Raw genomic sequence first — 26,954 nt, 5'->3', positions numbered from 1 at the left:
TCGACACCAGATCGGGCACAGAGCCCTGCACATTTGATGGCCGCCGAGTGCAGTGAGACCGTTAAGCTGAGTCTTTGTTGACAAGTATTTATGGTAATTGCCACCTGTACGGGCCGTTATCGCGCGTCTAACCAGGAGTTGGCCGAGTCGTTATTATTCTTTTGTGTATCCTTGAGGATAGAACCCCTCCTCATGTTACCTGAATTCCAACCACGTTTAACACACCAGATTGCACACTGCAAAGCTACATCCTTTGTAGATAACTTTCGCACGGTAATTAAAACCTGGATCTTTTCCTATCACCTGAAATGGTTAAGCTGCTTTACAGCGGATTGTCAACACACCAGTTCATAGTTCTCATTTTCGCTTCTCATCAGACGAGATTCAAGCCAAATGTAAAACTTTGGTTCACACCGCCCGAACTATCATAGTTGGGGTCATTGCTGTAGTTGAACCGTTACACATTTAAATAGGGAAGATAACCAGTTCACAAATGGTCCTGAAGCAACAATAAGCTTATTAAACTGTATATTTCTCTTTAGAATAACTAGTCTCCCATAGATTCGGCTTTCCGCTAAATTTATTATTATATCTATGAACATCAACTTTCACGTGTGAGAAAAAGTATTGATCCAAGACCGAATTTGATGTTTATTGCCCCATTTCATGCTAGCGCGTAACAACATCTGAGGCTGTTCAGATCGCTGTCTGCTAGGAAAATAATTGTCTTTGTTTTCATCCTTTAATCTCCGACCTCGCTGTCACTGATTATATAACTCCAGTTTTGTAATCAGTATATTGGTCCATATTTGTCCGTACCTAACTCGCAAATCGATTCCTTGTGTCTGCAGATTATTATGCTTAATGTATCAGTCAACAAAAAGTTCATTTGATATTCTTTCTCCGATCTAGGTCAGAGTTTGAAAGAACTTTATTCATCATCCGCCTGCCCAGCCCTAGTCGTCGTCAGTTACTCACCTTTACACCAGCGGAGAGGACGTGAACACATCTCAGGGCTTTCAACTGGTTTACTTAACAACCAAAATCACAATCTGTTTGGAGAAAAAAATATACAACAGTTAGAAGCACCATATATTTCCTTGTTATCGTCTTACAAAGAAGCTTTTATTTTGTAAATACAAAGTTGAATATTAAGTAAAAATGCACGGAGGTAACTGAAGGAAGAGGTTGTTTGTTTTATCAGCCTGTAATGGTTTAGGCTGCATTTCCTTTGTTGATGGTCGTCCTTTATGGAAATCAGACATGATTGTCGTGTTATTAACTGAATCAGTGGTGCTGTGAATGTGACGATGCTAGCTAGGACCAAACTGAAATGAAAATCCCACCTTCACATTGAGTCATTCGTAAGATAAGAAAACGCCTGGAGAAAATTAGATAAGTCATTACACAGCGTGTTCCCCCCCCCCCCAAAAAAAATAACCGAACCCTCAAAGCGCCCCCTTTTCACTGCTTTAAAAAAGAATATACATGTGCATCGAAATATCGATACATAATGAGAGCATAGTTCATTAGCTTTTCAACAACGAAAAACCTTTCCAATCGGAAAAACATTCATTGAGTAATGGCCATTTTGTTACAGATGGCGTTATGTAGAACTAAGTTCGTGTTTAAAAATCAAAGCAAGGCAATTCTTCTGCAAGTGCAACTGAAGTTCTTGTTTCAAGAAATACAATTCCCCCCCCCCCGTAATGTTCATGAAAGTTCGAGGATTTACATGTATGCACGTCATTGAAAGGCATAGCATGTACATATACCAGTGATTCAAGCAGTGCACCGGGTAGGCTCTCAACTGTGTGAGAGGAAATTAGAAGACGATCAGAACAGAAGGTCGTCAAAATGAAAGAGGTTTACATTTGGCTTACATTACACTGCGTAAGAATTTCTTGAATTTCAAGTTTCAGCTGGGTTTCGGTGACGATGAAACTTTAAAAACTATTTTTGAGAGCTTTCAGAGCGCCAGCTGCGTCGATCATCAGACAAATAGAATTATATGTCAGTGAGTAACTGATCATGGGTATATGCATTGTACCTTCATCTAACATGCAGTTGGCAGTGCTTAGGGTACAATACACTCTGGACGATTTAGCGCGGGTGATATTCGGCTGGCGTTCTTTGCCTCGCTTTGATTTCCAAGATGGCATCGCATTAGAAAGTTCTATCACGTCCAGTGAAGAACTCTATATAGTAACCGATTCAATTTGCATTCTGAACAAAAAAAATAACACGTAGGCCCTAACTGATAAGAAACATATACGTTTACACGAACATTGGTGATTGGTTTTAATTTTCTTTTGAAATAGTATTTTGTGGAAATACATGTACTTTGATAATTAATTCGGAGAAAACCTGATGCTGAAGAAGTATTTTTAATGTAACCAGATTAAGTTGTTTATTAACTGAAGATATTTGTGCTTTAACAAGTTTATTACTGATTTCTTTTTTGTCACAATGTAAACAAAAACTGTGTTATAGATATTGAATCTTTGCCTATTTTTAGATTATTTTGAGAATTTTTTTTCGATTACCTGCAACACAGTCCGTGTTCAGATTAATAATTTACTGGAACGAATTCGTCAAGTTGGAATTCGATTTCTTGTTCGGGCTTGGTTGGAATTCGTTAAATGTATTGTTGTAAAGAAAAAAACACATATTTTGTAACAAGACTGATACATTTAAAATCTAATGATGAAAGGGTAGAGGGTTTATACACTTTTAATGCTCAACACAGTCCGAGCTCTGAGTAATATAATAGCATACTTAAACGAATTTGTCAAATTGGAATTCGATTTCTTGTTCGGGCCAGACTCATATGCTGCTGTGGGGGATCGTCACACCTCCTCCACAGCGAGTATGTTACCTTCCCGGCATTGAATAATGCCGGTACCCATTTAACACCTGGGTTGAGAGGAGTAATTGAGGAACAGCGCCGTACAAAAGGGCACAACACGCATGGCCACGGCGGGGCTCGAACCCACAAATTAATATGAATGTATGTTAAAGACATTTTAAACAATGCCCAAATGATTTTAGTAATCATTGCCGATTGGTTACAATGTGCCTTTAAAGAGTCTGGATTTAATGACAGGTATGAGGCTGTGTAGTGGTCGGTGCTGCTGTATAGTCAGGGGGGGGGGGGAGGAGAGATCAGTCCACCACCAGCTGAGCCTCATTAATCTAAAATCATGAAGGCCTTAAGAAAAACCTTGGCGCCGATTAACGCTTACTGTAATTAAGCGTTGATCAGTTCCATGTTTGTTTTTTTAACAGTGCATCAGCAGGACTGCAAGGCATCTTGCGAAGTACGCCTCCATCCTGTCTACGACGCCATTTTCTTTTCTGTACCGGTCGGCCCTGCTGTATTAATCAGAGGCGGAAATCCGCCCACCAATTAAGGAAAATGACAGGCTCATTCGTTAGTGAAACTGCAATCATCGGACCTCACAGACTTCTCCTTGATTAGCTCTTAATTAGTTGATTCATTATGGAAATGCTTATGACTAAAAAGCCCCCCCCCCGAAAAAAAATCCAGAAAACATAAAAAGAATAATGGGTGTACAGTATGCAATAACACATGTTCAAGTTCAGAATCTATACAGTACAAACTTATATGAATTAAAGAAGTTGTGGAATGCTGAAAGTCGTTTTGTTTTTTATATTTTTTTTTATTGTAGAGTAGACCCATATATATCATAATGACAAACTCCCATTCCTTTGTAATGTGCGTTTATATGTTAATAAAACTGATATTCATCGAGTAATTTGTTGGTCGGCGAGCGCATAACTGAAATCAACAGTCGTCGGGTTCTTCGTAAAATCAGAAAAATCGTGACGTAATAAACAGGACTCGTTTATACTACGCTGCATAGGGAGTCCTGTTTATTACGTCACGATTTACTATGTTTTGTTTGCTGCCCCCAACGACGACTTTTGCACAAATTGCACGTTCGGGTCGAAACAGGACCTGAAAAACAGCTCTCAAAAGTACCTTTTGTATTCATTTCATGACAGAAACAATAGTCGTTTTTATGTCATCACACCTTAGGCTACATATACCCGAAAAATGACGGAAATGTCTTCGAGCATTCCACAACCTCTTTAACTTTCTTACCCTGAGGCATCTTAAAGTTGGCCCAAAATTATATCACAAAGATTAGACAGCTAAGCGATTCCAAGCGTAACCATCACAGCAAATACGAGGCCTAGCTTACAAACTTTATAGGAGTCAAGTGTGCGAACTGTCCCCGAAGACAGGTGCTCAATGCCAATACAATGTATAACGTATGCCACCTCCGGCCGACGGGAGTATAAAACAAGTGCATTACACTTTATGACACACAGCCTCCTGTGGTATGAAAAACATACAAATCGCGTATAGGCAAGATACGATACATGTACTAGATTCCGGGCGCATGCTGAGTACGCTGTACAGCGTACAGCTACCAATAGAATCCCAGAAGATGAGGATGTTGCCTCTCATCAAAGGTGTCATTTGTACACCTTTACTGGTATGTCATGGCTGCCACTACTGCCAAAACATTACACTATAGTGAGCTGATTGGTGCAGATAACATTTCAGTCGACTTCACCTTGCCCAATAATTATTCAGGGGCGTAGCAAGTTCATTTTGGTTGGGGGTGGGAATAAAAATATCCTGAAAAGGGCACTTGCACATCCGCGCTGAAATGTAGACATGTGTTCTTCCTCCGTAAAAGTCAAAACTGAGGATTATGCACACTAACGGACAATATATGGTGCTTTTCAGTGCAAAACATGCGCGAAATTCATTTTTTTTAAAAAGGCACCAGTGACGGCCGATGGCACAAAGAAAGGGCACGATATTTTTTTTAAGGGTACTTGTTATGAAAAAAAGGCATTTATTAACAACAGAAGAGCACTCTTTACAAATATTGGAGGGGGGAGGGGTAAGCGCTGCTGAAAAAAGGGCATTTGACTGGAAAGGGGCAGTCTTTACATAACCAACTTTATATAAACCTCCTGCTAGCTACACCTATGTTATTCAGTGATCAACTCATGATAAACTCATTGCAAGAATAAAATTAGAGACGATACGCACTTGGCATCATCTAATTAAGTCATCTATACGGCTGCAACTATAATTTTTGGAATATTAGTTTTTTGACTGACCGACTACTTCAGAGGCAAAAAAATACAAGAAACCATTGAAATAAAGAAGAACACCGTTACGAAAAGTGCATAAGACGGTCAGGCACACTGGGTGAGGTCATTTTTGTATGATTTATATTTTTGTGCCCTACTTTTTTGGCCTTCGGAATAACAACCATTCAGAGCCAAATATGCGTGACTGCAGTGCAAGCAGGTGGTATTGCTGACTTGTGTAAAGCCTTTGTAAATGGTACTGTGTACAGCGAAAGTAAAATTAGTCATAGAAAAACACGTTGTGTCAACTAGACTCACACGCTGTACTTGCAATAAGTCAAGCTTGGCCATATGAAAATTAGACTTTTACGAGTCGCCCGTGTGTACAGATTTTGGCAGACAGTTAGCAGACAGTGAGGATGAGACTTTGAATATGTCCGATACCCCAAACTTCAAATAGTACTGAGCAGTTGTTCGACGGAATGCGGGGAAACCCCACGACACAGCGGCGTTCGTTCGACATAAACAAAGCTGACCTGACCTTGGCTGGGGTATATTTTTAAACTCTGATTTGATAAGTGGACGCTGGGGTATTTTTTTTTAGTAATGGTTTGGTAAGTGGACTAGTACTAGTACTGGGCTGTGATATTTGTTATCTGCAGTGGTTTGGTAAAGTGGACTTGCACTGGGCTGGGGATGAATTTTTAGCTCTGATTTGATAAGTGGAGTCGCACCGGCTCCATCTTCTACTATACGGTTGCAACTGTAATTTTTTCAGATATGTTTTTTTGACCGACCGACCCCACCGTCAGAGGGGAAAAAAATATATAAGAAACCATAGAAATAAAGAAAGCTATCCGCATGAAAAGCGCATAGGCCAACCGGGTGAGGTCATTTATTGTCTGTTTTCAGATGTTTGTGCCCGACTTAATCAGTGGCCTTTTAAACAGTTCAGCTTAAATCTGGTTTCCCGCGACACATTAACCCTAAGTACAATGACTGCAACCACTAAGGAGATGACACAATAGTTGTCTGCAGAAGCTATAGCTCTACCTTTGGCACTGTGCACCTAGTTTATAAGGGGACAGAAAAGAGGCACAATCTTTATATTGCCGTGAGCAGCTCCCCGTGTGGCATTGCCAGACCAGCATCGAAGCGACCAACACGCCCAAAAAGAGAGTAAAACGTCGTCTACTTATTTCTGTGTGCTCTCGTGATCGACTCGACGCATCACCATGTACAAAGTGATGGTAAGGTTCTGCTCTTCCTCATGCACTTGTTTTACATTTGAACCAATTTATGCATATGTTTCATAATGTGTGTAATAATTTGTCTTTAACTCTTTTTTTTTTGGACTTTGGGTTTGATACCTCCTAATTCTATCGAATTGGGTTAAATACTTTTTATTTTTTATACCCCACAACCTCATTTTGCTTTTCATAAGATAGAAATTGCGTCGGGGTGATGTAAATCAATGATAGATTGTTGCTCTTCAACGACTTCCAAACCAAATTTTGGTCATTTAACGCCTTTATTTCCTGTTTACTTTCAAATCTTGTCTTGTAGTTTCAAACTGCTCGTTTCCCACTTTTTTTGGTAATGTGTGTATATTATACTCACATGTCAGTCCCTGAAGCAGTGTTTTATTATTTTTTATTACTTATCTCTTTTGAATTCCTACGTTAGTTATTTTTTTTTCCATATTTTTACTAGTTGTACCCATGCAGTTTTTATGTGTAATATTTTAACGCGAAGGTAAAGTGGATTACTGGTTTTTGTAACCTTTGCAACGACCCTTGACAGAAATCAAACAATCAAAATAGAGTTTACTATCAGCATTAAAGGGAAGATTCAACATTTGCAAACATCAAAAAACGAAATGATCAAATTATCACGAAATACCTAACTGGATTGCTAGGGACTGACAGTCTAAAGCATCCTTTAAAATCGTGGCTCCTGATGTGCTGACATTTTCAAGAAAAACTGTATTTTTCCAACGCTGGTCGGCCGACCAGCATTGGAGAAAACTAGCTTTTTTTCAAAAACTATTCCTAGTTTTTTTATATTTAGTTATTCTGACTTTTCTTTGCAATTGATTACAGAACTGTGAAGGGGTACAAGCCAGTGCTAGACTGATTCTATGACCTAATTCCCCAATGTGTATTAATTGCTCCGTTTCATCTTAAGTGGGGTCAGGGAACCAGACTACAAGAACATGGTTGGTGTTCTTGGTTTTTCCAGCATCTACAAGCCCAAAACGTGAAATAAGTCAGATTAGCAATATTTTCTATAACATACTTATCCTCCAAATCCATTTATTTCTGAAAATTGCAGCAAAAGCAAATGTTGTACATTCCCTTTAAGGGCTCATGATTGACTACTCACCTGCTTTCCTGATTAGATGACTGTTTTCCTGCTGACGGTTCTTGCTGTTACTCCGTCGGTGTCGTGGGACAATAACTGTCTGTCTTTGCGAGATCGTAAGTATCCTGAAGTTTATGCTGATCATTGGCGAATGCTAAGAAACGAGAAAGGATAGGTTATGGGCAAATAAAGACGATGGACATTTTTTTAGCCTTTTGTCGTGGTCAAATTTTGATATATCTGTTGTCATTATTTTTTTCTCGAACGTTTTGATTAAAGTCATGTTTTAAACAGTGTAAAACATAACACACCGTAGATTTACCTCGGCAGATATTTTTTAGGAATAATTCAGTATTCTAAAATTTCTGCAAGAATTTCGCTGAATCATACCGATATTATTAAACATCATAAATATTTCGCTTGGGATAGTCCGTCATAAACCGTTATTCTATAAGGAAAAGTGTATTACAATATTTACCCAAAAAATGTAATAATTCCATGTGAAATTCTGCTGATTCCCTTCTCCGAAACAAATTTCTTTTTTTTTTTCATGTTATTTCTAGAAAAAAATGGACATGCATGTCCTTCTCAAGGCTGCAGTTCCGACAAACGATCTGCCTGAAAACGAAAAAGGGCTACTTTTCTTGCTTGCTCTTTATGGCCCGTCTCTGATGAAGTAGGCCTACTGGTTTTATCCAAAAGACACTGTACATAACATGTGGACCTCACCTGTAGCATGCTATCACAGGGGCAGATGATCCAGGAATGTTTACAGGGGAGGTGTTTTTTTCCATCAGCAAATCAATATAGTGTACACCCCCCCCCCCTTAACCAATCTAGCTCTGTCGTATTTTGGCACAGGCGGAGATTATTACCAGTTCAATTTTGTAGGGGTGTCAGAGCGGGGGGGGGGGAGGAAGGTTCGTCGCATAGGTTATGAAAAAAATCGACAGAGCTGGGGGGGGGGGGGGTTGACCCCAAACACCCCCCACCCTCGATCCGCGCCTGCGCAGTGGCCTCTTTAATGGCGAAAGCATTGCACTAGGCTGCCAGCTATTGTTCAGATAATAATGTCAAGGGGCGGTTACTTTACAAGCACAATACCTGGCACAATGTTTCGCCATTATAAAGAGCCCACCGTGACAGCTACTCCGAAAGGTCTATGCGCTACCTGCTGACGAAAATACGAACCATGGTTTGTTGGAATTATTTTTGTTTTGCCTATAGATTATTTGATGAAGTCTATTGGCCGCATCACTAAGGAAGACATGCAACTGGGCATGGCTGCCGTCGCATGCGAGAGTTGCTACCGGCAGGTCTGCACCCTGGAGCAGTTGAAGGAAGCCTACTACTTCAAGTCCAAAGATGGGAGTTTTCCCGGGGAGCCCGGCTGGTACAACCCTCGACCTGGCGAACGGGCTTCCGGAAACCTTGGTGTGGCTAAGGTCGGTCCTTGTTACGATTACGACGACGGGCACGAGTGCGCCTTCGATATAGAAGGCGTGCGCGCTGTGAGAATCTACGCAAGTGGCTCGATCAACGTCGGCCACGCCTTGTGTTGCAGGCGTACCACTCCGTTGGCCGGCGGGCGTGGCAGCAACGAATACTAGTATCTTCCCAGTTTGTGTCTCGTGTGCAGGGCAATTGCTTTGAGGCTTGTCAGTCATTTGCATATTTAGTGGACGTTTAATGACATTATTTTGCGTGAGGTCTGGGCCTCACTTATCAAAGCACTGCATGCATCAAATCGGAGAAGAACCACTTACATGAAAAAAAAAACACTTTTAGGCTATCCTTTCTGCTTGAGTTTCAATTTTTCAACTTTTATTAAATTGAATTCAAAAATCGGTAAAATAAATTTAAACCGTGACACAAAATCAAAATAATGTTAACTGCAATTACATTTGATGTGAGCATTTGTATGCAATGTGTACATATATATGCCTTTCTTATTGTTTTAACCAGAATGGGTAAAAAAACAAAAATTGCCGTAAAATCACTAATATTGACGATTTGGTCACAATGCGCCTACCTGTTCCAGAAAAGGACAACAAATATGTATTGTTTTTTAAAGAGTCTGGATTTCATGAAATGGTACAGGACTTTGATTTACGCTTGGTTCATGTGGTATCCTTAATAGCTAACTTTTTGCATTCTAGTTTGTTGGAATAAATCTCGATTGTGATATCCTAAACGATTTTTGGGTTTAAGAATTCTTTCAGAGCTAAACATGTTTCATTATTCTGTACCTATTTTTAATTTTGAACTTTTTAAAACTAATCACTTCAAATGCTCGCTTAACAATGAATTGAAGTCCACGTTGGTAAATGAGTCCTTTAATTTATGCAAGGAAATATTTTGTTGTGAAACGATTTCAACCAAGAGGCAGTGAGACACCAAATTCTATTCGTTTGGTTTGTTCCAGTTGATGTGTTTTCTTTTCGAAAAGATAACTTGAATTTCCTCAGCGTGATTTTTGAATGTTGGACATTCATGAATGTAACATAGTATGACCTAAGGCCAAAAAAAAGTCTCCGGTTTCTGGTATGCGCGCGCGTCGCCGTAGCCATGCGCGTCGGCAAAATGAAAACGTTTTTTTTTCAATGAAAGATGATGTCTCAAAACCGCCAAACTCACTGGTTTGACTGGAATCCTGCTGCTGCACAATTTTAACGTGTTTTTAGATTGGGTTATGGTCGAGAATAAGCTTTATGTGGCCTCTCTGGACTCCCATATATTTGCACTAAGTTTAGTCGGGCACCATTTGCAGTCATCGGCCGACATTTGAAGCAAAAAAAATCAGGTAAAAAAAAAAAGCCGCGTCGCCGCACCACTTTTTGGGCAAGCTTCATACCAGAAACCGGAGACTTTTTTGTGGCCTAACCTTGGTCTCGGATTCCTTGCTCAAAAACGTAGACAAAAATCAACCGAGTTGAGTGGCCCTTTCATCGGTTGTGTTACAGAAATGCACTAATGAGGCTCTTTTACTAGTTTGTAGCTACAACAGCTCTCCAGGATATGTTTTTTCTTACATCTCACTGGTATCATAATATTCAGTGGCGGCGGAACCGGGGGGGGGGGGGTCTGGGGGGGTTTTCCAAAGTGCCCCTTTTGCGGCCATAAATGTGCCCCCTCGCCTCGAGCATAAAAGTGCCCCTTCGCGATAAAAAAAAATGCCCTTAAAGTATCTTTCTATTTCTTAGAAGTAACCATTTCACAATAATGGTATAGATAGTTTTGATAGAAACGAGGAATATGAAAACAAAGCCCCCAAAACCATTACAATACGCACATAATGCATAGTTGGCGTATAATCATCAGTTTTGAAGAGCGCCCCCTATGTGGGAAGATGGTACCAGCCCCCCTCCCCCCCCCCCCCCGCACTATTTGACTTTACGGAGGCCAAGTGTCCGGTGACAAACACGTGTCGACCTTTCAGCACGGATGTGCCCAAAAAAAATGCTGATCAAGTGCCCCTTTTTGGTGATGCCCCCCAGTTTCAAACCCGTTCCGCCGCCGCTGATAAAATTATAATAACATATCATAATAATGTGGTGATTTTATAGCGCTTCATATGTAAGATTTCAAAGCGTTTTACAATTCACAACCGACACCACGAAGTAATAACCAAGTCCACTTCAGTGTTACTTCTTGAAAACCGCTTAATGACAAATTTTGGTTTCACGAAGTAACACTCAAGTGTGCGCGCGCACATCGGACACTGGCGCGAACGATTTTCATTTTTACAAAGTTACAACACTGTGAAGGAAATACTATTTGGATAAAACGTTTTAAAACGTTTGTCAGGAAAGTAATTAATCCGTATTCTTGTAGGATAACAGAAAAATTTCATAAAAAGCCTTCAAATTGAAGAAATAAAGATGAGTGTAAGGCTGCATCCCAATCAATTGTCTAGAGCTAGATCGCGGGGACGCGCTGACAATAGACGTAGCCGTAGCTCTAGAAGCCCGTTTCTGACACGGCCTTACTTCGTAAAAACGCAATTTACCGAGTCAACGCACAATGTGCATGAGTGTTACTTCGTGAAAACGAAAATCATTCGGTTCTGTCTAATACGCGCGCGTTGCGCGCACTCAAGGCCACGTGAGTGTTACTTCGTGGTGTCGCTGCCAAATTATTATCCCTGTTCATCAGCATCTCGAGATCAGCACAATATGGTTTCTGCCCTCACTGGTAGGCACCCATTGATACTCCTGAATGGAGAAAAGCAATTGTTTTAAGCAGTGCGTTCGATTACTTTCCCCGCGGTTACTCGTGCAAGCGCGACAGCGTTCGATTTACCTCTCACGTGACTTCTCGCGCTTACTCGAACCTGGCCCAAGTAACCAACTTGCCGAGCCGGTTACTTGGGTTAGTATCCCATAAGGCCATGCAACGTCCGGCGGGCGCCTCAGGCCGTTTCCGAAACTGGCTTCCACGGAGCACAGAGCTACACACCCTACGTAGCTCTATGCACGGAGCTACGGCTACGAATTATTGTCAGCGCGTCCCCGCGTATTTTCACTGGGCGTGGAGGTGCTTTAGACAGTTAATTGATTCGGATGCGGACTGGGTAAAATGTTGCAACCTGCCGCCACTTCCGCGATTGTGTACAAAGTCTCTGGAGAGTCAAGAACATTTTTTTTCAGTATTTCGTAACAAAACTGGAAATATTTCTCAGTCCCATACTCATGTCTTATCAATCAATTTTTGCAATAAATGACCTTCATTGAGATGATATATGAAGAAAAACGTGGCGTCAGGTTGCGCCTGTGTCATGTCAAAATTCAACTTTCCAGCCATGGGCGTCGCGAGGGGGGGGGGGGGGAGGCCGCGGGGGGTCGACCCCCTGGAAAAGCAAAAACTGGGGGGAAAAAATAGAGGAAAAAAAGAAATGAATAGAGGCGAGAAGTCATATTGGTGTGAATTTAATGGGTGGGGGGAAAATGTCCCTGTCCCCCTTTGAAATTGATAAATCGACAATTTGTTGAGGAAAAAACAGGATTTTTTGGGAAAAAAATGTTTCCCCCCCTAGAAAAAATCCTGGCGACGCCCATGTTTCCAGCTCTTGCACGAAACTTGATCCGAAACCGTTCGTTTACGGCTCCACTGCGCATGTCTGTCATCACGCGAGGAGCCAGGCGCGAGTAAGCTGGGGGAAGTAATCGAACGCACTCTATGTAGTAATGTGTCTTGCCCAAGAACACATGCACCATGTTCCCCGCCGGGGTTCGTACATGAGTCGAACACCGTAACCACTGGATCACGGTAAATGATCGAATGTTGCCTTTTCATCATTGTTCAATTCCATTCAACTCAATATTGCAGTTGAACTATGCATGTACTACTATTTGTTCAATTTTTTTTTAAAGTTCATAATTCGTCGCGTCAGCGCAGCAAGATCGTAACTCCATTCTCTAACAAAGACGTATCTCGCGCAATATGCTCCGTGCAACAAGGTTGTATCTCGACGTCCATTGACTTTGTGTGTACATTCGGGTGATTTCCAGTGACATACGACCTTTTGACATTCTGAAACTCGCGTTTCACGTACGGCCCATTTTAGGAGATACGACTTTGTTGCAAGGATGCGACTAATTATTTATTGGCAATTAAAATTTAAAACTGATCTAAATGAAGTTATTTTTAATGTAAGCCCTATTCCAGTTTCTCGTGTGCCAAAATGTAAGAAGTTCCACATTCACATCGAACACGGATAGCGAAATATGCCGGTGCTCCCGAAGCCCGTTGAGAAACCCACGTACTTCACATCCAGGGGGTCGGGGTCCACCCACTGCATGATCGGAGCCTCTTGACCTTCTCTTCCAGCAGCCAGCCTTCCGGTTTGCAGGTCAAATGTTACCCAGAAGCCCCGGAACTGACTTCCGCTGAGCAGACCCTTCAGACACACGAGGACTTCATTCTGGCACAGTGCGCATCGGCGAATGGCGGCGCAAGTGTTAGAAGAGGTGCCGAAGACAATCTCGTAGCTCGTCTTGGGGTTGGCCGGTAGAGTGGGGATCAGACTAACACCAGCGTCGTTGTTGGCTTGGACCCGGAACTCTATTCTCCTCACGTCTGCTACAGCTGGCAGAAAGCGGTAGTATACGGTGGTGTCAGTCACCATCCCGCATTCTGTCGATAAACAGAATGAAGCAGAAAGGTTATAGATTGATGGCGAAGACTGATGTCGACGCGAAAAAAAACAAGACTACGCTTGTCTATAACAGAGCTTGACCCGAAAGTGTCCAATAATGACATTTATTGTCTACTCAGTGACTCGGTCAGTCACTACGTCAGTTACTCAGTCAGTCAGATGGCATACGTTGCCCCTCTGGATCTAGCAAAAACTATATTTTCAAGGTTTTGGGGCGTTCGTTAAATCTTGAGATCAGTTTGTGGAGATTAAACGGTACATGTTCGTTTGAGGTGATGCACAAAATGACAGCAAAACTGCTTTAATAACAAAACATTGATGGTAACCAAAAATGAATTTTAAAACAGTGATGACATTCTTAAAATCAATTTACAGGAGAAGGTTTCAAAAGGAACAATGTACGCCTATTTTGAAATGTTAAAAGATGTTTTTTAGTAAGAAAAACCACTTTCATCAGATTGTTCTGGGACATCATACTGGACCATTATTTTTCAATGCGTGTTCCCTGCTTTTGTCAAGATTTTTGGAATCTGAAAATGACACTTTTTAGATTTATGGGTGAAATTCGAGGCACAGAGAATTGGGGAGTAAAAGTCCCTCAAAATTTGGCAAACAATTCAAGTTTTTCCCGAGAATGCTGGTTTATGGAACAACGCATCATCTTTATGCACCTATGACGGTATGATTGTGGAGTCTACAGCAATTCATGTGCCTTATCCAGCCTAAAGGAGGACTCATGTACAAAAGCACAATTCAAAAGACAAGTACAATTCATGTCATCATCTTACGATCACCTTACGATCGCGATAGTATGCAGAATCTATTATAATAAGACACATAAGATCATTTGCCATTCATGCATAACATTAAACACACTCAAAATCCAAAGAAGACTTCTAAAAACCTTACCTGTTGAAGTTCCAGTTCAGAGGATATCACATTTTACGAGGAAAAGTTTTACGAGGAAACTTTTTTTTTTTTGGCTTCAACATTAATTTCTAGTTCCTAGACATTTAGACTGTTTCTTTCGATTCGTCTCTCATGTTCATGATCTTCCAGGTTTCCTCCATGTCTTTTGGTTGTTGTTGTTGTTGTTGTTGTTGATTTATGATAAATGGATAAAAGACATGAATTGAAAAGAAAAAAACATGCATAACATTTTGATAACGAAACACGATTCGTCAATAGCAATCTTTATTCCAAAAATCAGTCAATTATTGACCGATCATTGGAACTCGCGATCGCCCACATTTCGTGATATCTTCTTAATGACAGCAAGCCAGGCAGAATAATTCCACGGGATGTTTAGTGCCAATCTTTAATCCAAATAAGCTTTTTGATAATAGTTCCGTGGGTTACTTTAGGATACATGCTAATGATCGTAAGTGCCTTTAAAGTAAAATGAAGAAAGGGAGATATTGTACTTACCAGACCGGGTAGAGATGTCATAGTAGTTGCAGCCCCCGGCATGGGTCAGATCCTGCGGGTATAGAGCTGCCTCGGCGCTGTTCAACTCGCAAACTCTGGAGTCTTTGCAGTAGTTAAACGACAGGCATCCAGTGGCATTTCCAGCGCACGTCGCCCCGCATTGTAGCCGAGATTTACCGACGATCCGGCGGTAGGCGTGCCCGCTCAGAAGCGTGTTTTCTGGGGCGCCCAAGACGGCATCTGCTCGCCTGTTTCCCGGGAATGTCACGGTCTGGATTGCGTTCGTACCAACGACACTCAAAACGAAAATTACAGTTGCATACGAAACATTATTTAGGACGCAAAAAGGTTGCATGGTGTCATCTACTAAGGACTGTCTCCTGTACTAGCTTTCTCTCGAATGGTACCGAATCCGTGTGTCGTGCCTTTTTCTGCCAGTAAACCACGAGTGCCTTGACGTCAGTATCGTGTTTAAACGTTGTGTTTAATGCGCAGCGTATTCAAAGAGCCATTGCATATTTAAATTGAGCGAATTGCTCGGATCCTTGTAGCCATGGGCGTAGCCATGTATACAATTCAAATATACTACCCGGTGTGAATTATTTTGGCAGAACCATTATGTTCACATCAATACATTTTACTTTATTTTAAATTATTGCTCTTTATTTTAAATTGCTCTTTATACTAAGGCCACAGTAATTAACTCATTCATCATCAGAGCTCAACGCTGGTTCTTAATTAGTGCTGGTGGAGTGTAAATGAGACTTCAATGATCGGCTTACGCGTCAGTGACCGATGTTGAGCGCAAAGGAGGCACAAGTCCCTTGTATATGACCAGAGTTGTGGTGTTGTAATATTGGTAGTGTGGTTGAGAAGAGTCTGTAATTGTCTCCTTGTAGTCAGGTGGCTTAATTAGATCTATTTTTTTACCAGATCGTGACCGACTGGTCCAAAGCACCAAACGTGGCAGCTAGATTCTTAAAGCCCTAAGATATTTAGAAGGCGTGACACCTGAAATTCTTTTTGGAAGGGTGCCCAAGTTGCAAAATTTGTTAATAGGTGCGTGTAATATATTTATTCCCATGTGGGGGTATATTTGGGTTTTTTTAAATTGAAAAGTGTATTTTGGGGATTTTCTCCTTACTTCAATAACATTTTCCAAAGCATATAAGTGACTGAATAATTATGAGGACATAGTAACGGTCCAAAATGGCTACTATTATGCCCTAAAGTTGCGTGCATTTACCTTGTCTCCAGATATCATCAATTAGTCTAGCAAAACATCAGCATTGATGAACTTCAAATTCACCAAGTTGCTTACTGGTACAGCTACCCTATCAAAACCTTATGCAAAATCATGTGAACAATGATAACATTGTGATATTTAGCCCAGAAAACAAAAACGGGAAAAAACAAGGTGTCCGTAAATTGGGCTAACAAGTAGGTGAAGGGTTGCCTTGCCTAACATGGGAGACTGGAACAAGTTCAAGGAAATTCCCAAAATTATTGGTGAGAAAACGTTTTGGCGGAGACAAAATTATTGTAAACAACAATAATCTCTTATTTGGGAGGATTTCGTTGAACTTGTTCAAGTCCCCAAGTTTCCCTTCGCCTAGTAGCCCAATTTACGGACACCTCATTTTCTCCCCAATCTATCTGCCAAGTTTGGTGCTTTGGACCAGTCGTTCACGATTCCGACCATATGCCACCTGACTACGTTTAGAAGCGAATTCAAATAAACGCATGACCAAGCAGATAAAAGTCAGTTGACTGCAAGACAAAAATTGCAGCGATCCTGCTTGTTCCCCCGGATATGAAAGCGCATTTTTATCTCTTTCAACGGACGGAGGGCACAATTTGAGAACGAAATACGTTCGGCAAAACAAATACACACAGCAGTTGAAAAGATCCACAAATGTTCTATTTTTTTCTCAATTTCGTGAATAACAAAACTGATTTTTGAAAGAACAAAAACCCTGCATCATCCCTAACGCGAATTGGAGAGAGCGACCCTTCCCTCTATGATTACATCTTCCCAATATAACATTCTGTTTGCATCAATTTTGTCGAGACCTTCACTGTTAATTGTCTGGACCATGGAATTACTTCCACTAGGCGTCTCGCCTACCTGGCGCTAATCATCTACTCAGTGCTCCATCAATGCTTTTGATTGCATTATCATTACCATGCAGTCGCAATGAAATTATGAAAGTAAGTTTAATTTCCTTCAAATACTTGCACAGTCACTGGAAGTTTGTCGGGGGGGGGGGGTGATGTAACACTTTGCAGATATGAATAGCGCCAGCAAGTGTCAAGTGTGCTCCGTACTGTACGCATGCGTACGGCAATGACTGTTCGCAATGAAGAACACCTCACGTCAGACGATGTCAATAAAGAAATGTATATTTGAAAATAAGACACAACCCTAACCTTCATGACCCTTCTGGCTAGGATCCTTCCCAATCCTTCAAGATCCTCCAATTGCCACCGTGTAAAGATGGATACAGTCTCAATCTTTAAGAATCATCCGTTATTTCCTGAATATCTTCAGTGGGGGGCTGACCACTTCCCCAATCCTTCAAAATCCTCTAGCAACCACTGTAATACAATGAGGAATTGCCAATGAAATCAAGAAGCAATGCGACCGATAGGCAAAATGTATGCTTGGCTATACACAACGCAGGAAACAGTTTAGGACCGTAAAACTTAACCATGCATCCTCCAAAATCAAATGGCACTAAATTGGCATTGAGCCTCAATCCACCAAAATCTACCAAAACTGCCTGGTTAATTTTGGAGGATTGAGGAGGAATAATTAAATAAAACAATAAAAAATTCACATTCTTATTCTACTTCATGATGGTGACTCATATCTATCTTATCATTGCACTCTATTCGCACTGCTGTAACTGTGATTAACTCAAACTCCAGCACAGACTGAATGCTTAAAGGGACACTACCGGTACGTCCTGGAACGCGCCTATTTGGGCAACAGAGCGTGTTTTAAACAAAACCATGAAGAAGACCTTTGTTTCCCTTCTTTGTTTTCCTTTGTTGCTATTGAAATCTCAAAGTCCACAGTGTTTCCCTTATCGGTATAAACTGATTTCTAAAGACTTCCTTATCGGGTATATTGTCCGTAGGAACTCTGTACAAGTACATGTACAGTGCATTGCATGCTGTGAACATATGTGAAATAACGTACGTGTCTGAAGCGCGTGTTTATGGTGTAAATCGAGGACACATGCGTGCAACATCATCGATGAATCGAGGACAGAAACCGAATCGAGGACTCCTCGGTTGGAAAACGTGTACACAACCAATGAGAGCTGTTGCAAAAAAGGGAAGAGGAACAAAAGAAAATCCTCGATTTACACCATAAACAAACGTGCTAGGAGTGGGTGGACCGTCACCGCGTTATGAGGAAGTTGTTTTATTGTAAAACGAATTAGGACCGAGTTATGGGGCCTTTCTGCTGTCCCCGCAGCGTCTTCGGGCCCCAAAGTGCCATGGTACAACTCGTGTGTAGACCCAACAACTATACACAACAAGAACGTGTGTAAATTTAGGTGTGCACACACGGCGTGATGAAAAGTCGGAATGAAGCTGGGGCAATATAAGAAACTTATGTTTACGACTGGAAATAAGTATGCGTGTGCCACAAAATGTACGTCCACCGCGTTTCAAGTAAACAACTGTTTACCAGACCTTTAACATCGGATTACACACACAAATTTAAGCGATTGCGGGACAACCGTCACGGTGGCCCCTTTAATGCACACAGCAAACACAACCACACTGGAAGTTATATCCTTGTGTGGTCATATCTCAGTCTTTGTTCTCGTGTACTAACATTTTAGAGTTTGAAACTGTAGTTTCAAAATGCTCCTATTTTAACCAGAATTAATTTACTGGGCTGAAATTCGCACTTAATATCTCTAACATCAAATACTTCAATTTCAGACGGATCAACACACCTTGGAAATTCGTGGTTTTTGAGTAAAATAAAAATATCTATTGCGTGATAACCTTGTGGAGACGTATAGGCCTATACGTATTCACGTTTAGAAATTGTTCTGTGGAGACGTGTACCGTTTGTTCCTTATTGTGCATCATTCTCCGCAGGGTAGGCTACCGTGTTACAGATGTGACTTTTGTGAAATTGCGATTACTTTTGCGCTGAGTCATTTTGTAATCACTTTATAGGGCTTTATTTGTTATCCGTCTAGGGTTCGCTGACTACTATGGAGCTCTGAAAATTTAGCCTGAATCGGCTTGTTTACACATGACTATGACGAAATCTTATCGGCTGGTCTGATTTGATTTGCTACTTATAGAGACATTGTGTGCTGTGCACACACAATCCATTCAATACAATAATACTTGGCTGACGTTGCAGTAGATCACTGTGAACCATAGTAAAATGATGTATCTCAAATCTGTCTTCGTTTTGTGTCTGTTTTGGCGACCGCGTTGGCAGCCAGCGATGACCCTCCTGTAGTTACGACGAGCCAGGGTCGCATCATCGGAACGAGGCTCGAGTTCAGCCCCACGGACCCCGAGCTTCGCCGTAGCTTCAGCGTTCCATTCTTGAATGTAATAGCATCTAACCTCCTCCACCCAACCCCCCCCCCCCAAAAAAAAAAGAATAGAAATAGACGGGTTGTTATCTAATGCATTTACTATCAACAAGACCAAAGCTCACAGTGCAAAACATGAATCGGCTTGTTTGCACAATCATGATAAGCGCAACATTCAAATCCTATATTTGCTGGTCAGATTTGCTCTTGGCACAGCCATTGTGGTGTGCACGCACAAGGCATTCGACTTTTGTAATTACAATCAGTCCAAGCCTGCAAACAGTATACGTAGTTGGCTTAAGGCAAGTTGCACTAGAACACTGGGAACCAAATGAAAATAATGGATCTAAAATCTGTCTGCGTTTTGTGTCTGGTTTTGGCGACCGCGTTGGCAGCCAGCGATGACCCTCCTGTAGTTACGACGAGCCAGGGTCGCATCATCGGTACGAGGTTCGAGTTCAGCCCCACGGACCCCGAGCTTGGCCGTAGCGTGGACGCCTACCTCGGTATACCGTACGCTGAAGCTCCCGTCGGTCCGCTACGCTTCAAACCTCCCGTAGCCAAGTCATGGAGCGGGGAGTTACAAGCTACCAAGCTCGGCAATCGCTGCCCACAGCCTGTCTTTCCGATGGGTAACTTCACGGTGACTGGGCCCTTCGATGAGGATTGTCTATGCGTAGATGTGTTAGTCCCCCAACCTCTGGTCAGTACATGTAACATGTATTTACATCGCACATTACGCCTTGTCTGACTTGCAGCTGTTAAGTTTTCAAGGACTTTATCACACTAATTATAATTGATTATTTCTGGTAATTAAACCATGGATTTCCAGGCACTGTAGCTCGCAAGCCCGTAGAGAGAAGACAATGAGAAGTAATGGCAGTTTTAGAGATGAGAGGAAAACCCCCAGAAGAATATTCTTGGGAAAACTTAGGAGGGACTGAAAATCTACATACGAACCCGGGTCACAGCGGTGGCAGGGGAGGAGAGACTCTTTTAAACTATTCATATGCAAGATAATTAGAAGCATGACAGAAGAATACCGTTTGCTGAAACTTGCAATCACGTGACCACAATATCCTATTTCAGTTTTGGATAGATTTCTATCACTATTTCTATCATTTTTTTTGGGTAGCCTTCAGATGCAGCCGTTCTTGTCTTCATCCATGGAGGAGGTTACATGATCGGAGCTGGAATTATGTTGGATTTTTATCCTACCGCAATTGCTTCTGTGGGTGACGTCATTGTCGTCACAATGAATTATCGACTGGGGCCTTTCGGCTTTCTTTCGACAAGTAAGTCCAACTATGTTCGGAGAAAAGATAATCTAAATTTAAGATTATAAACGATTTGTTTGTCCCCTTTTGGATTATATACAGGCACATAAAGGAAGTCTGTGAAGTCTCTTAACTACAAAAAGTAAAATAAACTGAATTAAATAAAGGGTTTGACTGGAGCGGGGTTTGAACCTTTGACCTCAGGAAGACCGTTCCAGTGTTCTTCCAACTGAGATATCCAGCTTTGTGTTGGCGGCTCCCCAGCTTGTTCGTGATTGTGTCAGAAGCCATCAACCCTCATAGATGTCATAACAAGGGATCACGCCCAGCAAAGCTGTTAAGCCCCACAGTAAGCTCTGGTAGCTAGGTTTACGCCTCGCGCAACGAGCAGGAAGTGCCCTCATTTCTGCAATGCACCACTAAAGCATGTTAGGTGCCAAGTCTTGTACACAACCAATGCATGTGCATACGCTGATACTGACGAGATTTATTTCATGCCAATTTTCATCGCAGGTGATGACGTCATCCCAGGTAACATGGGACTGTTGGATCAACGTCTTGCCCTGGAATGGGTCAGAGACAACATCAAAGGTACCGGCTGTTATCAAGATGAAACTTGTGGCTACAATTCAGTGTGCATAATTTAGGCCTAGAGTTACGTTGATGTGATGAAATTGGTTGTATACCAACTAGGCAAAATCTTCACTTTCCCTAAGTCACTGATAATGGTTGAAAAATACGTTCGCGGTTACCCTATGGTAACAGTCACTAAGTCGGGCTTCCATCGTTTCCATTGCGAGGTAGTTTGAAGACTATTTCGGAAAAGTTACCACTGCAGTTCAACCAACACACGAAGAGAATCACGGAGACATTTGCAACCATGTTGAGATGTCATATATTCTTAGTTAAAAATGCAGCACAAGATGACTTCAAATTTGAAAGGATTTATCTAAAGAAAGTTGTTGAAGCGAGACGAGTTATAGCATGTATGTTTAGATTGGAATGTTTTCCCTTGTTTATGGTTAGCTTTCGGCGGTGATCCTGAGCGAGTTGCCATCTTTGGTGAGAGTGCAGGAGGGAGCAGCGTGGGTTTCCAAATGGTGTCACCTGGCAGTGCAGGGCTCTTCCGTGGCGCCATCTTGGAGGTATACCTTAAAATGTATACAGAATCACGGATAGGCACGAATGTAAAAAGGAGCGACCCCCCCCCCTTCCGGGCAGACGCTTCGTAAGAGGGGGTGGGTATACTCTTACTTTTGCCTTTCATGTCAGCAAAAGTTTCCGTTTGCCAAAGCAGAAGAGGGTACCTCTAGATTTCAGGTGATCTAAAGTCTCGTATCAAACATATTTCGTAGTCACATTCCAAACCCTCTGCCTTGCTTCTTTTCCTCGATTCGTTGACCAAAGGTATCATTTACGCTTTATGTTAACGGAAATGATGACTAATACAAAGACACAAGTCATCATTTCCTTGTGTGTGTCCCATCTCGTAGAGTGGTGATGCTGCTGCTCCTTGGGCTACCTTGCCAGCCAGTGCGGCACGCAGAGCGGCGTTTGGTCTTGGAAAGCTGGTCGGCTGTGAACAACAGACGTCGGAAGAGTTACTGGAATGTCTGCAGCAAATTGAGGGCTTTGACACGATTGTCGAAAACCAACATGAAAAGGTAAGTGTGGCAAAATTGTCCGTTTATAAAGAATGAATAACTATGACTATAAATTTAATACAACTCCACGCTTTCTTAGTAGGTAATCAATATCTTACTTAGAGTTTTGTTAGCTAATATGTACGTTCAGTGCCCGCAGTTCAGTCTTGCACTTTATCCAATCTTTGCACAGCTTCTGCAGGAGTTGGGTGGAGGCCAGGTGATATGCTTCGCACCAGTTATGGATGGTGAGGTCATCCCTGCTGAGCCCAAAGACCTCTACGAGCAGGGCGCCATCAACGATGCTGTATCAATCGTCGGGGCACTTGCCGATGAGGGGATGATGGGGCTCGTGGGTATGTTCCCAAACAACACCGACGAGGCGCCGTTTGTCGACAGAGATACATTCGATGCTACCCTTCAAGTCCAGTTGGGTTGGATGCTGAGCTCAGAGCCGATTGTGATAGAGGCAGCCAAGCTAATGTATGGTAACGCCTCATGTTATGGTTTACCAGACTGTGATTATCTAGAGAGCCTCTCACAAGTTCTCGGTGATGTCTCGTTTGTCTGTTCCGGAGACAAAACGGCAAGAGCCTTCACCAAGGCTGGGCGTCAGGTGTACCGCTATCACATGACTCACGTTGCCACCACCACCATGCTAGGTAAGAAGTGGACCAAGTCAATTCACGGTGACGATCTCATCTTCGTCTTTGGTCTGCCCCTCATCCCGTCAGTCAACTGGACGTACACTGAAGATGAAGCCCGTATGTCGATCCAGATTATCAAATACTGGGCCAACCTAGCTAAGACTGGGTAAGTAAATCATCAACTATAGATGGACAGATAGCAGATAGATAGATCCAACTGTAAACAACTTAACCTATAGTTTTTAATTCTATAAGAAGGCCACAAAAAAGTCGCCGGTTTCTGGTATGCCCGTGCGTCGCCGTAGCCATACGCGTCGGCAAAATGAGAAAGGTTTTTTTTCAATAAAAGATGATGTCTCAAAACCGCCAAACTCACTGGTTTGACTGGAATCCTGCTGCTGCACAATTTTAACGTGTTTTTAGATGGGGTTATGATCGAGAATAAGCTTTATGTGGCCTCTCTGGACTCCCATATATTTGCGCTAATAGTCGAGCACCATTCGCAGTCATCAGCCGACATTTGAAGCAAAAAAAAAAAAACCAGATTAAATAAAAGCCATGTCGCCGCACCACTTTTTGGGCAAGCTCCATACCAGAAACCGGAGACTTTTTTTATTTTGGCCTCAGTTCATTGCCCATCAATATATACTTGTACACCAAACATACCTAATAACAAACACTACAATATAGATGAATGTGTCACTACGCCATTTTTGGAAGGGTTTAAAAAAAAATACACTTTTTAGTACATTCAGGTACTATTTATAATTAGTGAAGCATGACCTCATTGAAAAAAACTGCAGTGAAAACATCAAAATTTGCGTGTGACAATGTTTCTTCCTTGTTTCTATTCCGCTCTTCAGTAATCCCAACTTGTCCTCCCTGGATGCTGAGCAGAGGGAGGAGGAGAAGCTGCCAGAATGGCCGTTGTTTACCCTCGAGGAACTCGCCTACAAAGACCTGTCAGTCTCCATGAGTAATGGGCGTGGCATCAAGGCCAAGGAGTGCCTCATGTGGAATGAGTTCATGCCAAAACTCATCAAGATTGTCGGTGAGTTTGCGTTGGTGCATCAGTGACAAAGTCTCATTCTGTGGCTTGATACAGAACCTAATAATTAAAGAATCGATTAGGTTCAACAGAACAGCGCACTCCAGAGTGTGTCGTTCCCGGAAAAGTGGGAGGGTCTACAATCTTAATGGTTCACGCTCAGTGGTTGTTGATTTTCCAACAACGATAGCGCAATGAAAGACTGGTTCATAGCCCTTCGAGTATATTTCCAGACTTTGTGGGTTGTAAGAAGTAAAGACTCAACGAAAATCGTTTTTCGTGAATAGAGACAATACAGTCTTGAGGTTATTTTGTTTAAGAGAAAAGAATACATACAGAGACTTTATTAAATAATATAACCTTTGTAGTCAGTGTTAAACATGAAGCTATTTTGAAGAGGTTGGAAGAAAGAGCAACATGGCAGAAGGTAGGGTGTTGACGATTTTGCCAAGCATTAGAAAGAACCATTTCTCAAATGGCGTTTTTGGTTGTCGATCACTTTTCAGAAGAAGCTAAAGAGTGTCAAGAAGTGAAAGAGACCAAAGATGGCGACGCTGGAGAAGGCACGTGCACCAAGGAAACATGCCCAGAGGAATAGAGCACAGTTTGTCGAACGAAACTTGGAACATGAAACTTTAAGTCACAGCCTAGCAGGTTGTTCCACAATGACAATTTTTAGATCACTTTTAACTTTAGGTTAAACGAGCTCATTACGCATCAAGAGTGATTGCTTAACATGAGGTATCATTCAAATCGTCAACCGCAATTACACAGCAAACATTTGTTTTACTTGTCTTTTTTTAGTCGTTGAAGCAGAAAGAAAAATGTACGCCAACTGTTAAAAAAGTACCTGTTAGAAAGGACACCGCTTAAATTAAGACGCCTAGGCATAGTTTAAACCAATTTAAGTACAAGCTTCTGTCCGTTCGTTTGGATTTAAGTGAAACCTATGCATCACAACAGAGGCAAATCGTTATTCGATATTCCAAAGTAGAGCTGTAGATCACATCAGTTAAGGAAATGACAAGATCGAAGGCCCTATGTACATTGTACTGTGAGATTGGACCCCAAGACGTAGCCCTAAAATACTCGATTAGTTAAACACCACGTGTAAACAGACCAGCAGTCGAATCGCGAGACAGTTGTCATTATTTTATACGCCATTCGTAGAATGTATACAACAAATCTGTTGCGCCGCTGCGAATGTGGCGCCACTGCGCAACGTTTCGATTCAAATAAAGATGTTGTGATGGCTATTTTGTGTATGCACAAGTGAGTACGGAACCGCGAAATATGTTGCACATAAGACTACATAAATTATACAGGAATGATATCATAACATGGTAGACGGCTCATGAAAATGCGCTGGCATACAAAGAGCCAAAACCTGGCCACCTTACAATTTGGTCGCCAATTACGCAACTAGCCTTATTGGCTCTTATAGATAACAAAAGCTGTGCTAGTTTCGAATGCTGTTGTAGTGGTGTATGACAGTGCATTTTTACTTTAATAAGATTTTGTTTTAATTGTTATGTTGCATATAAAACACCTTGAGATAATTATAAACTGAAGAAGCCAGTTGATCTGAATTAAAATTGACACATTTTCACGGTACGTGTTTACATAGGCCTTCATGTACTTATATTCGGCTTATTTCATGTTTATTCAGAAACATGTTCAACCATTATCATAATTTCCAGGATTGTTATTCCTAGAATAAAAATAATTGAAAAGGACATGCCATATTTGTATTAATTAAAACTCCAAAAAACTCCTTTACCATGGGCGACTTTTGTCGTCCGCTTTGAACAGCGCTCCCAAAGCAAAATGGCAGATACCCACATGGCCGGGCGTCTCACGGATTCGGCGTTCTCTTTTGTGAAGAGTGCATTTACTGACGAGGGCATGGCAATTTTGCTGAATTTTCGGTCAACTATTTTTTGGTCTATTTCGGGGACAAACAGACCGACCGACCCACCGACCGATAGATCGACCACCAAGTGACATGTAGAAGATCATGCCAGAGCTTATTTTAGAAAGGATATAGCTTTAATCCAGACGCCTAGCTAGGCATGGTTGCGATATGTAAATTACAAGCTTCCGTTCGTTTGGACGTAGCATTGGAACCTATGCATCACAACAGAGGCAGATCATAGTGATATTCCAAAGTAGATAGATCAAATGACTTAATTAGGGAGTAGCAAGAGCCAGATTGAGAAAGGACCTGTGTACGATTGTACTGTGACATTCAAGTGGACCCCAAGTCGTAGCCGTAAAATGCTCGACTCGTTAAACACCGCGTGTGGACAGACCAGCAGCCCAATGGAGAGACAGTTGTCATTTATATGCAATTCGTATAATTTATACATGTACGATTTTATTGTGTCATTGCCATGGAGAGCCACCATGCAACGTTATCAGAATGACTTTGACGATCGACGGCTATTTTATGTATGATGTCAGCACAGTGGCTACGGAACCGCTGAATATTTTGCACATCAGTACAAAATGGACAAGCCACTTCGAATTGATCAGAAATATATTTAGTTTACCTATACTTATTGCTTACGTTTTCATTTATGAAAATTTTCAACCCATTGTCACATAATTTCCAGGCTTGTTTTTCCTAGAATAAAAAAATCATTGAGATTGACTTTCCCATTCGTGCATC

General features: G+C 41.7%; 2 protein-coding genes and 1 long non-coding RNA gene across 3 annotated transcripts; 2 read left to right on the top strand and 1 right to left on the bottom strand.

The window, feature by feature from the left end:
- Positions 1-974: 974 nt before the first annotated feature.
- Positions 975-17,681, bottom strand: LOC119732467. The gene is made up of 3 exons (XR_005271554.1): positions 17,519-17,681; positions 7,525-7,657; positions 975-1,052 (listed from the first exon to the last, which is right to left on the bottom strand). It is a non-coding gene; the product is annotated as an uncharacterized LOC119732467 (long non-coding RNA).
- Positions 5,850-9,697, top strand: LOC119732466. Its single transcript, XM_038205991.1, has 3 exons — positions 5,850-6,389; positions 7,541-7,619; positions 8,731-9,697. The coding sequence occupies exons 1-3, from the start codon at positions 6,375-6,377 to the stop codon at positions 9,111-9,113; spliced, it is 477 nt and encodes a 158-aa protein (XP_038061919.1). The 5' UTR covers positions 5,850-6,374; the 3' UTR covers positions 9,114-9,697.
- Positions 17,682-19,831: 2,150 nt separating the features above from the next.
- On the top strand, positions 19,832-26,024 carry LOC119732459 (cholinesterase 1-like). The gene is made up of 8 exons (XM_038205986.1): positions 19,832-20,371; positions 20,804-20,963; positions 21,459-21,536; positions 21,972-22,090; positions 22,439-22,609; positions 22,782-23,401; positions 24,099-24,286; positions 24,790-26,024. Exons 1-8 carry the CDS (start codon positions 20,000-20,002, stop codon positions 24,879-24,881), a joined length of 1,800 nt encoding a protein of 599 aa, XP_038061914.1. The 5' UTR covers positions 19,832-19,999; the 3' UTR covers positions 24,882-26,024.
- The last annotated feature ends 930 nt before the right edge of the window (positions 26,025-26,954 follow it).

Source organism: Patiria miniata, unplaced genomic scaffold (genome assembly GCF_015706575.1).
Source record: "Patiria miniata isolate m_02_andy unplaced genomic scaffold, ASM1570657v1 HiC_scaffold_24, whole genome shotgun sequence".
Taxonomy (NCBI): Eukaryota; Metazoa; Echinodermata; class Asteroidea; order Valvatida; family Asterinidae; genus Patiria; species Patiria miniata.
Note: the sequence above shows the minus strand (reverse complement) of the source record. Positions and strands in the feature narration are given on the sequence as shown.